Raw genomic sequence first — 11,372 nt, 5'->3', positions numbered from 1 at the left:
TATCCCTAATTGAGCCATTTCCCATTTAGTAAGTTGAATATTTATTAATGTCCAAGAAAGGGTAAAATATCATGAGTGAAATAAATAAATTGTTAAGAAAACTGTCAATGCTTGACTATTTTCTGAATGTAATAGCATCAATCCCTATGATTTTTCAACTCTTAATACTAAATTTACCTATCAGAGTGTTTCAGTACTTTAATAGTACAAAAATGGTTAATAAAGTACATGTATACATGCGTGTTGTGCTTCGACCATTTGTTGAACGTATACATGTTGTTCTATCTTTTGACTGGCTGATAAGGCCTGAGCTTATTTTTCCTTTAGAATAATGAATAGAACTGTTAAGTGTTTATATTGGCTGTGATTATATATTTCACAGGTAAAGTGCTTTCTTTTAATCAAAAACTCATTTGTCCTTTTAACGTAAGAATTTAATAACAATAATTATGTAGTTCAATGCCATTATTAATGTTTGGAAGTAATTTATATTAATACATAGTGATTTCATAACAGTTATATAGCTGTAGAAATTGATAGTTATGCAACAATGATGATATACTATATCAAAAGCTGTAATACAAATATTTTACTTATAATTAAATAACAATTCGACTGTCTTTGTATATATAAACCACTAAAATCCCTAAAAAATATTTCGTAACACAGTGTTAGCCTATCATTTGCACGATATTAGATATAATATTTAATTTCACCAAAGCCTATCATGCTTTCATTTGAAACAAAATAAAATCAGTCCGTTGGCAGGTTACTTGTGGAATACAAACGTTCCAATGATTTGTAAGAGTTGTGACCCTTACTCTAGGTCTACATTCTTCAGAGTACCTGGCGTGGAAATCCGGCCAGACGTGTAATGGATTCGAAGGTTTCACTGTTTTCGAGTCGAGTTGGAAACACATAATAAGCTCAGATCTAGAATTTTTATCAAGCATTTCAAACTGAAAGAGTTTTGCGAGGATCTAACAATGAAACAAGACACAGGAAGGCAAATAGATACAAATCTTATTGTAAACAACAATTATGAATTCAAAAGTATACATGTATATGTATATGAAAACATTTCTACAATATTGAACGTTTTGATTCACTACATATTCGTATAATTTTCGTATAACACAACACCAACAAATAACACACACACACAATAACTTTACTTGTCCCAGTTCTTACTGGATTCTGCGTTGCACATTTACTTTTGTTTTTTTACTTATACCTGTTATGTTCTTTGTTCTGTTTGTCTATTTTCCCTGTATAGTTTTTATCCTTTCTTTTGGTTAACACTTGTATCCTGATGATTCCCTTGTTTACTTTTTTTCTTACGCTTTAATATACATATATTAATTGAATGGCATATCTGATAATTTTTATGTACTACGTTTTGTTACTGTGTAAATGATTCAAACTAATTCATAAGTAATTATATTTTCAAATGCGTTCATAAGCATATGGATTTTTTTAAAAGGAACTGTGACCTCATTCAAATAAAAAGCCATGGAGAAAAATTAAAATGGCCTTTTTTTTTCAGAAGAATTGAAATTTTATATTTTGTCATTCTTATTCATTAATTCGTTTTCCTTTAATTTGAATGATATAGTTTATGTGTTGCATAGACGCAATAGCACTCAGATCAACGACCAGGGTTGTAACACCTAAACCGACCATGGAACCAGGTGTTTGGCATGCAATAACCTTTCACTATAGGCCATTTTCTGCTGAGGTACATTCAACTTTAATTACATCTTTTTATTATATTAACAATATAATAGTAACTGTAGATTATTTGTGTTAGAAAAAAGAGAAAGATATGATATGAAATAGTTCTTCATTTTGGTCTTTTGAATCTATTTATTTTGTCATGCATGATTTATTCGTAACCTTTATTTTTTTGCTTTTAGAATCTTCTCATCATGGAAAACAGATATGGAAAAATTAATGCATGTTACGCCATGCCTTTAACTGAGCAAGATACAAAGGATACACAAATTGCATCAAAACTTGTTCTGTTAGAGGCAAGATTGTTTTAACTTATTGTGTGAATTTTCATATCTTCAACAGCCTTGCTAAACACCTCTTACGAAAAGAAACATTTTCCATATAAATTAGAAAATTAAAAGACATTATTTCGTTTCATATTTTAACGAATATTTGATAGTACTTCAAAATACGTACAGTGATGGAATCTCTTTTTGTAGTTATTGTGATGAAGATGACCACTTTACAAATGTGTTTATGATATGATATTATGATCCTTGATAATCAAAATATCATATCTTAAACACATTTGGTGATAACAATTTTCATTTCAGAATTTCTTACTTAGTCAAGTGGCCAACGGTCATTATGTAAGGTGGTCACCTGATGATCTTGCTGTAAGAGACGGATATTTTGGAGTCAAAGAATGTAACCACGATGTATATAGAGTATTCAGATTATGATATAAAACATAATCAGACTGTATTACGCCTTATTCTGTTAATATCAATAGTTTGCCTTGTCTGACCTTCCATAAAGCCTTGGCTGTACCACTTAAATTATAGACAAACTTGTATTACGTTTTAACATTTATTGTTTCAACTCATAGGGCACAGGCCAACATGGAAGATTTACCTAATGTATTTATCTTTCATGACGTCTAGTTCATTTCAAGTTTCAATATTTATCTGCCTGGTATTGTTGCATGTCTATTTCGTCCTTTGCTTCTTTTATCTAAAGTAAAGATTTTAAAATATGAGATTTTGGCATGATTGCCAATGACACAGTCATCCATTAAAAGCCAGGCAACGAACAATTAAATTTCTACAAGTCATCATACAAGTCTTCCATGATGGGTAAAACCAATACCATAAAGCAAATTTTGAAAGGTTCGAAAAAAAAGAGTGAAACTATTCATAAAAGACGAAAATGTCTGGTTATCTTATCTAACAACATATGGTATAGTCAATCCAACTCACGTTTGGCTGTTCAAAGAATATTCGTTTTCTGACATCGATATGTTACATATGTGAACGAGTTTGCAACTGAAAAGTTAACTTGAAAGATTTCCCCTTTACTACTTTTGTGAGTATTTGTTTTCATCCTACTTGTTACGTTTTACGTATTGGTTCAATAGTTTAAGGCTTCTTCTCCATTAACTGGTGCAAATCAACTTTCTTTATTCTGATTGCGGTTTGTCTGGTTCGTCGTCTCAGACATACCACTATTGGGAAACGAGTCTGTGGTTAAAGTTGAATGAACCTTATAATGGAAAGCACCCTTAAATTCATCGACTTACAGTAAAACAATATTCTGATCTATTTAGGATGTACTCTCTCTTTACCAACATTTCAACTTTTGGATCTCTAGTGTGTACAATCATGAAAAAACAATACTGCGATCTACATTTCAAATTAGGAATTCACAGTATGTCATACATTTGTTGAAATAATACAGTTCAATTCATATTTATCTAATTATGTGCAAAATATTAAATGACACAAATTTGATCGACAGTTTGATTATTTATTAATACTGATAATTCCGTCAATACAAAGATACGAAATGTCCTTTAAAGTGATATGTGGAGAAATGTTTAAACATTGACAGTATTCAGAAAGCTATAAATAGCCTTTCATAATATAGGTTCTAGCAGTTTTACAGCTCTTTAAAGATGATCAAATAATAAATGAAGATCCAAAATATTGTTATGTATAAATATTAACCGTAACGTTTAATCGTTAAAAGTTTGAACAAAGATCCATTTATTGTACTTTGTATAACTGAATGTTAAATGTACTGCATGTAAACATTGATAAACGAATGAATACATAAAATTTTGCAACTAAACAACAAGAAAAACAATTAAAATTAGCAAACACTGCCTGTTTGTCTTTTTTCCAATTATTTCAAACAGTTGTTTTTGAACGAATGTACAGACAGAAATATCATGACTGATAAGAACACGACATATGATAAGGATATGTGGTAACATGTAGAATGTTATGATTTCGAACATGAATTGGAATAAACTTATTCGGTTAACTTTCCTCTGTTTAATTGTGAGTATTACATCAGTAGAACTACAATACTTCTCATAACACAACGACATAACAAAGTTAACGAAAGCACATCTTACAACTTAACATAGCATGGTCATTCACTAAATTGTATCTTTGTAAGAATCAGGCAGTGGGCGAAACATGGTATGAAAAAAGCCATCATTTTGATAATGTAATTTGTATATTTGCACCATCAGAATCAAGGACGAATAAAATAATATTTTTCATATCAAGTTAGTGTATTGAGTTATAATTTCATTGAAATACACTGAAAATGAACATTTGAAGGCCAGGTAACTCTGTCAAAACCCATATTTATTTTGTTAGCATTATATTGCAAAGCCAGTGATGTAGATATCAAATAATGGACTTTTCAAATAGGGAAAGCATCCTTGAATGATATTACATTATCATGTTTCTGATTTTACCATTTTACCTGATTCTTACAAATACGTAAACTTAATAGTTTGATATTAAATCGTAAACAAAGTTATTTAGTGACTATAGTAACTACTCTTTCATACAAATGAGCCTTCGTTTTGCTTAAAAATAATCGAAACAACCAACTTCCATTTATATATGCTTTCTTCTTCTGGTCTTTCTACCAAGAACGATGATTGTGCTTTACAGTCTATGTATTGGAATCCATACCAACAACGTTTCATAGCTGGATCTGCAAATTGTACCACCAAACCTCTTTCAAAATTATTAACTTCTATACTCACAACTGTCAAAGAGGATCTGCAGTCCTACCACAACTCTTGTTACTCCCGTTGTGGTATTAATTCAATGTGGATCCTGAAAAATTTCGAAAGATCTGTTGGAGACAATCAGTTCAAGACTATGATCAGAATATAATAGCATTAAAACCTATGACATTTCAACACTGTATATTTCTATTCCCAATACTCAGTTAAAATCCCGACTTAAAAACATTATACATCGTTGTTTTCCAAAAAAGATGGTACACCTTGATACAAATATATAGTTCTTTATAGAGATTCCTCATACTTTGTAAGAAATTATTCCAAATCATCTTCTAAATATAGAGAGGAAGATGTTTACAAAATGCTGGAACTTTTAATCGACAATATATTTGTTCAGTGTGGTGGACGTGTTTTTCACCAAAGGTTGGCATTCCAATGGGAACAAGTTGTGCTCCTTTACTTGCTGACCTATTCCTTCACTCTTATGAGGCTGACTTTAAAGCTGATTTGATCCGAAAGAAAGATTATCGTTTGGCTAGATCCTTTAATCTCGGTTTCCGCTATATAGATGACGTATTATATTTAAACAATCCTAATTTCGGGGATATAATACATCGCATCTACCACAAAGAACTTGAGATAAATGATACTACAGACACTGTGAGGTCAGCCTCTTATCTTGACTTATACTTAGAAATCGATGGTAAAGGAAAACTATTGACCAAACTTTACGACAAACTTGATGACTTTTCATTCAGAATTGTCAACTTTTCTTTTATCTGTTGCAACATCCCTTCAGCACCTGCGTATGGAGTGTTCATATCACAACTCATATGTTATGCCAGAGCTTGCCGAAACTACGCAGACTTTTTGTATCGCGCTAGAACTCTAACAAATAGGCTTCTGGAACAGGGGTATGTTGCTACAAGATTGAAGTCATCACTACAGAAGTTTTATGGTAGTCATCATGAACTCGTGGATCGTTATGCTGTATCCACCTGCACTATGAAAACTGATTTATTCAACGGATCATAGTTTTTCTTTTCCATTTTGTGTACCCCGGACTTGACTTTTTATGAGCGGTGGGTGTTTCTCGAAAAGCAGAGGACGCTTACCCTACCGATGCACCTGGTCCATGCTCCCAGTTTTTATTGGAGTCCGAGTTGCTCATTTGTTTCTTGCATGTATGATTTTAGTTACTTTATGTTCTTTGTTGTGTATGTCTGTTTTCCATGTCTGGTCTTTGTTCCGGGATTGTATTTTTTTGATTACCGATATAACCTTGGTTCCCTTGATTACTCTTTGTACTTTCAATAGGTACGCCAGACAACTTGTAGACCTACGGCTGAACCAGGAGTATTTCATGGAACTATCTTTCATTTTAGACCTAACTCATTTGAGGTATGTTATAGTGAAAATGCTAAGTGTCTAATGATTATAAAATGTAATACAAGTGAGCGTTTGACCTTTATTTTTTAAATTGACTTTTCGAGTCTGTCCTTTTCCTGTTTGTGTATAAATATATCAGTAAAAATATCGACGTATCAGCAGTGGGAAATTCAAATACGCCAAAATCATAAAACACGACCTAAATGAAACGTATACGATCTACATACACATTGCAGAGAATCGAATAAAAAGATTACACATAAAAACTAAAGATAAGAGAAAAAAGACGTCACACAAAAAAATAAAGCAATAGCAATGTGAATTCCTATAAAATAAAGATCGGAGTGACATCAAAAGTCCCGAAATGGTAAGCATGCCTGGCTCCGCCAGCGGCACCCGCCATATTGTAAGTGAGTATTATCTAGAACAGTTGCAATATAAACTGCCCATTTAGGTGTGAACAGGTCTCTTTTACTAAATTCACATTATTAGAATCAAACCATCTAAAAAGAAATAGTTTTGAAGTATATTATTTTTCAGCATCTAATTATCTTACAAATAGAAAAGGACTGTTATGCTATGCCTCTGACTGACCAAGACGTTAAAGATACACAAAATCCACGGACACTTCAGAGGATCGAGGTAAAAAGAGTAAAAATAGAGGTGTACATTGTTTGACCCATTAAATTAAAAACAGTTTAAAGTCAACTGTGGTCAGAATCACCCCCTTTCAAAATCTCCGCCACTGGAATAAGATTACTTTTGGAATTCGTGAGCATAATAAAGCATTCATGTTGTAGTATCAATCAGAGATACTAATTATGCAACTGAATATTTCCAACCAGACGTCTTATTAACAACACATTTTTATCATCACTCTTTAAATTCTCGTAATTTATTACCAAAAGTTTCATATTTGACAATGCCGTTGTGTCAACGTCCGGAACAATCCATATCATTTCAATAGTGAACAATTGAACATTGTGTCTGGCAAAACGCATGTCATTTTCTTTAATAAAATATAACATGGAATTTTTCATATTTCCATTATAAGCCCTAAGTTACAATATCCGCAGAAAAGTCTTTTTTTTTCCTTTATTTCGTTATTGTATTGTAGAGTTTGATACTATACCAAGTTAGTCAAAGTCATTATACCGTGTGGTCACCAGATGATTTAGCAGTGAGAGATGGTTACTTTGGTATAAATGAGTGTAATCAAAATGTATATAGAGTTTTTAGAATTTGAAATAAAAGAATTGTGAATGTTTCACCTTCAATATTGGTTATTACAAATTTGTAATTTATTCTGCTGTAATTTGATAATCTCTATTTCCTGCTTTTAGGCTTTGACCATATCTTCTGATAATACTGAATTATTACTGAATTGCCCTGTGTTATGCTTCGGTATTTTTGTTGGTGATTTTTAACATATAAAACGTAAAAAGAATAGTTCGTTGACATTACATACACTGAAAAATTTCCTGATTACCGTTATAACCATGATTAATTACACACCATTGGTCGATACCTCTGCTGGTGGATTTTGTCCCCGAGGGTATCATCAACCCAGTAATACAATTTTAAAAATTAATGGTTTTAACAAGAGGAATGAAAGAAAAAACTGCCTATGACGTCGCCCAGTATAAAAATGTCCGACCTGACAGCAGATCGGAAACACTGTTGTCTTGTAAGACTGTGGTGTACCCAGAAGTGAATCTAAGCACGCTCACATCTGGTATGGATAGTGATATTCCTACAGAAAGTACCCAATCTTACGTTAAGTCTGCAGACCATCTATCCCAGTAAAAAACTTCTGACTATTTCAAAATAATCAAACCATGTTCCATCACTTCAAATGATATATTTGACTACAACGATGACGAACCACATTGTACTACATCCAAATGTGGTATTATAACCGACTCTTACTTCTCTAGTTCTCTTACAAACACAACCTTTCATACAAGTATTCACGATGACTTACGTTGCAAATCAACAAGCTTAGTATATGGATTAGAATGCAACTTATGTGGTTTAGTATATGTCGGTGAAACACAAGAACGATTAAACAAAAGAATGTGCGGTCATTGTTCGGGAATAAATACCACCACATTCCCGACAGTTAATCAATAATTTAATCAACAAGATCATTCAATCCTCTCTATGAAAGGTCGTATTTTAGAGAAAAAAAATTACCATTCTACGAACAGTCCCGTTCTCAGTAAAAACTATCGTAGGGAAAGAGTTGAGTATTGGATACGCAGACTAGGTACTGCAATACCTTACGGATGCAATGACAACATCAAAATTATAGGAAACCTTTCAAGCCAATATAACAATAGCATAAATGTGATGAATTTATTTGGCAAAAATCCAAGACGGGAAAGGAGTCATGGCATCGCCACTATACGTCACCTAAATTATATGATGTCTCCATAGATGGTCTCCTTCCTTTCATACAAAAACCTATTCTATATCTCTCACTCTACTACACTCCCTTTATAAAACAAATCTTTACACTCCTGTTTCTGATTCAACCTCATCATTATACAGACTTGTTGCCATCATTTTGGATATTGGTTTCAACATACTCTTTAAACCAGTTTGTGTGAAAAGTCCAGATGAAGAAAAACGATATAAACGTAATAACCATAGATAGACCGACACTTGTCAGAGAGGAATCATCCAATAATTGATATTCGCAAACATGCAAACGAAATAAGTTCTACATTTGGTAAGATATTTTGTTTTATGTGGCCTTATAGAATTTTCAAACGCATTCATTTCCGTTAAATCGTATCTCTCCAAACACTGGAATGTAAGCTTAAGTAAAACTTTGGTACTTTCAACGCACTCTCAGGAAAGCAGTGTGATTTATAATTGTTATAGAGAACCATAGTGAATCCTATTACATAGTCATTTTGACTTGTGTCATAGGAACTACTTTACTTCGTCTAGTAGATGCCACGTTCAGTGGGTAGTCAACCCGGTAAAACCTCGAATCTAACTGAAGATATCTTGTCTTATCTGGGAGAAAGAATCTTCATATCACTCGATCAGATTGTAATGTCGACCGAAAAACTTCTGTAGTGATTATATTAACAAAGGCTGAACATACTCCTGATGAAGTATTTAGCAATATCCGCGCTCTGCAGAGAAATTTCATGTTCAGATCACAGGCTTGACAGTAACTGTGGAAGATCCTCCATATGTAGAAATGTTGGTGTATTGTAACTTAGAAAGGGGAAGTTCACTATTAGAAAGTCAAAATCCTCAGGTTTGTTATACAAACTCGCAAATGAAATGATCCGCGAAGGTAGAAACAATATTAAATCAATACATCTGTCAATTGAATTGTCCTTTTCACGAGAGAAGAATACGATTATAATAGATGGGTTAAAAAAGAATATCTGATTTGAAGAGGAATTTAGCTCATAAATTTGAACGACGCTCCCATAAATGTGCTGTTTAAGTAAGACGTGTTTACTAAAATTTCTTATATGTGGACATGTTTAATACCCTAGGTTTAATATTATGACTGAGTTTGTTTAGTGATTTTATCTTATTGTTTCTGCTTACTATTTATGTATGTTTGGGTTTTTTATGTCTTTTTTAAGAGTTATCAAGGGAACCAAGATTCTATCGGAAAGAATGTAATCCAGGGACAACGACCAGACATGGAGAATAGGCACACACAACAAAGAACATAATATAACCACAATAATACATAGAAATTAAAAAAGACCGAATGAGCAACTCGGGCTCCACTAAAAACTGGTGCACCGATAGGGTAAGTGTACTCAGTTTTTTTTTTTTTTTTGGAAACACCAGCCGAATTGCTCATAAAAAGTCAAGTCCAAGTTAGACGAAAAAGGAAAGGAAAACTTTGACACGTTGAATAAATCAGCTTTCATGGTGCAGAAGAACACACCGTAACGATCCACGAGTTCATGATGACGGCCATAAAACTTCTGTAGTATTGAAATCAATTTTGTAGCAACATTACCCTGTTCCAAAAGCCAGCCCAAATTGTAAGAGAACTAGCGCGATACAAAAAGTCTGTGCAGTTACGACAAGCTCTGGTATAACGTACGAACTGTGATATGAAAACTCTGAAAGGGTGTTGCCAGAGATGAAAGAAAAGTTGACAATTCTGAATAAAAAGTCATCGCCTTGGTCGTTTAGTTTGGTCAATTGTTTTCCATCACCATCGATATCTAAGTGTAGGTCAAGTTATGAGGCTGACTACAAAGTGTCTGTAGTATCCTTCATCTCAGGTTCTTTGCATAAAATCCCAAAACTAGGCTTTTTAAACGATAATAAACAATAATACGTCATTTATATAGCGGAAACTGAGATAAAAGGGGCTAGCTAAAAGATGTTCCCTTTTTTTTGTATCAGATCAGCTATAACGTCATTCTCATAACATAAATCAAAACATTGACTTTTATTTCACACTGGTTTGTTTTTCTGACTGTGAAGAAATAACCTCAAGCACATTAGCACATTGTGCATTCTATTTTCCATTGTAAACCACATGCCCTGCGTCAAAATATAAAGAGTAGATCATAAAAAAGATTGATGACATGAAAGTCACAAAACAAAAATCGGCTACGAGATGTCCTGGGAAGACGAAAGAGGAAAGAAAGGACAATCATGTAACAATTGTAAAACGTTGAACAAATCAGTTTCATGAAACAGATGGATACACCGTAATGATCCACGTGTTCATGATGACTTTTAAGGATTCTATTTGGATATTTTCTTTCCAGGTGAGATTTTTTTTTTATTTCCTTTTCTGTGTAGAGAATTTTAATGTTTATTGCAATTCTTGACGTAGGAGTTATATAAGCCTATAACCAAAATATCAAACCTTCATTGCACACTATTGATTTATGCTTCTAAACCGTTACGTGTGTGTGGTTTAAATTGTAAAAGACTGTAATATAGAAAAAATGGTTTTGTAAATAATGACATGTTTCCTTTCTGTTTGAAAGTATATATCAACGTAAAGGTAAATTTAATACCAAAGCTGGTTTAAATAATCTCGTGGTGTTCTAAAAACATGCAGATTAGCTATCTATTCAATAGGAAACACGAGTTTTATGCTTAACTTTTCTCCTTATTTAAATGCAAATCTAAATTTAAAAGGGACTCCACTATACGAAAAACATTTCTTTTCATTCTGTATACTTTCGCGTAATCAGTTGCTACATCTCTT

At 32.8% G+C, this 11,372-nt stretch overlaps 2 protein-coding genes across 2 annotated transcripts; both read left to right on the top strand.

The window, feature by feature from the left end:
• The first annotated feature begins 286 nt into the window (after positions 1-286).
• Positions 287-2,478, top strand: LOC148614569 (uncharacterized). The gene is made up of 4 exons (XM_088586193.1): positions 287-382; positions 1,616-1,738; positions 1,917-2,030; positions 2,328-2,478. Exons 2-4 carry the CDS (start codon positions 1,619-1,621, stop codon positions 2,454-2,456), a joined length of 363 nt encoding a protein of 120 aa, XP_088442319.1. The 5' UTR covers positions 287-382; positions 1,616-1,618; the 3' UTR covers positions 2,457-2,478.
• A 1,448-nt stretch (positions 2,479-3,926) lies between these two features.
• LOC148614568 (uncharacterized) lies at positions 3,927-7,428 on the top strand. Its single transcript, XM_088586192.1, has 4 exons — positions 3,927-4,055; positions 6,080-6,163; positions 6,692-6,793; positions 7,269-7,428. The coding sequence occupies exons 1-4, from the start codon at positions 3,999-4,001 to the stop codon at positions 7,395-7,397; spliced, it is 372 nt and encodes a 123-aa protein (XP_088442318.1). The 5' UTR covers positions 3,927-3,998; the 3' UTR covers positions 7,398-7,428.
• Positions 7,429-11,372: the final 3,944 nt, after the last annotated feature.

Source organism: Perna viridis, chromosome 6, assembly GCF_037379345.1.
Source record: "Perna viridis isolate PV_CMFRI_1.1 ecotype Kerala chromosome 6, ASM3737934v1, whole genome shotgun sequence".
NCBI lineage: Eukaryota > Metazoa > Mollusca > Bivalvia > Mytilida > Mytilidae > Perna > Perna viridis.
This window is presented reverse-complemented; position numbering and strand designations above follow the sequence as displayed.

Excerpts from the sequence above, each read along its gene's own strand:
- LOC148614569 (XM_088586193.1), top strand. The coding sequence starts at position 1,619 with ATGTGTTGCATAGACGCAATAGCACTCAGATCAACGACCAGGGTTGTA. Across the intron at positions 1,739-1,916 it reads ATAGGCCATTTTCTGCTGAG|AATCTTCTCATCATGGAAAA; the intron begins GTACATTCAACT and ends TTTTGCTTTTAG. Across the intron at positions 2,031-2,327 it reads CAAAACTTGTTCTGTTAGAG|AATTTCTTACTTAGTCAAGT; the intron begins GCAAGATTGTTT and ends TTTTCATTTCAG.
- LOC148614568 (XM_088586192.1), top strand. The coding sequence starts at position 3,999 with ATGATTTCGAACATGAATTGGAATAAACTTATTCGGTTAACTTTCCTC. Across the intron at positions 6,164-6,691 it reads TTAGACCTAACTCATTTGAG|CATCTAATTATCTTACAAAT; the intron begins GTATGTTATAGT and ends ATTATTTTTCAG. Across the intron at positions 6,794-7,268 it reads GGACACTTCAGAGGATCGAG|AGTTTGATACTATACCAAGT; the intron begins GTAAAAAGAGTA and ends ATTGTATTGTAG.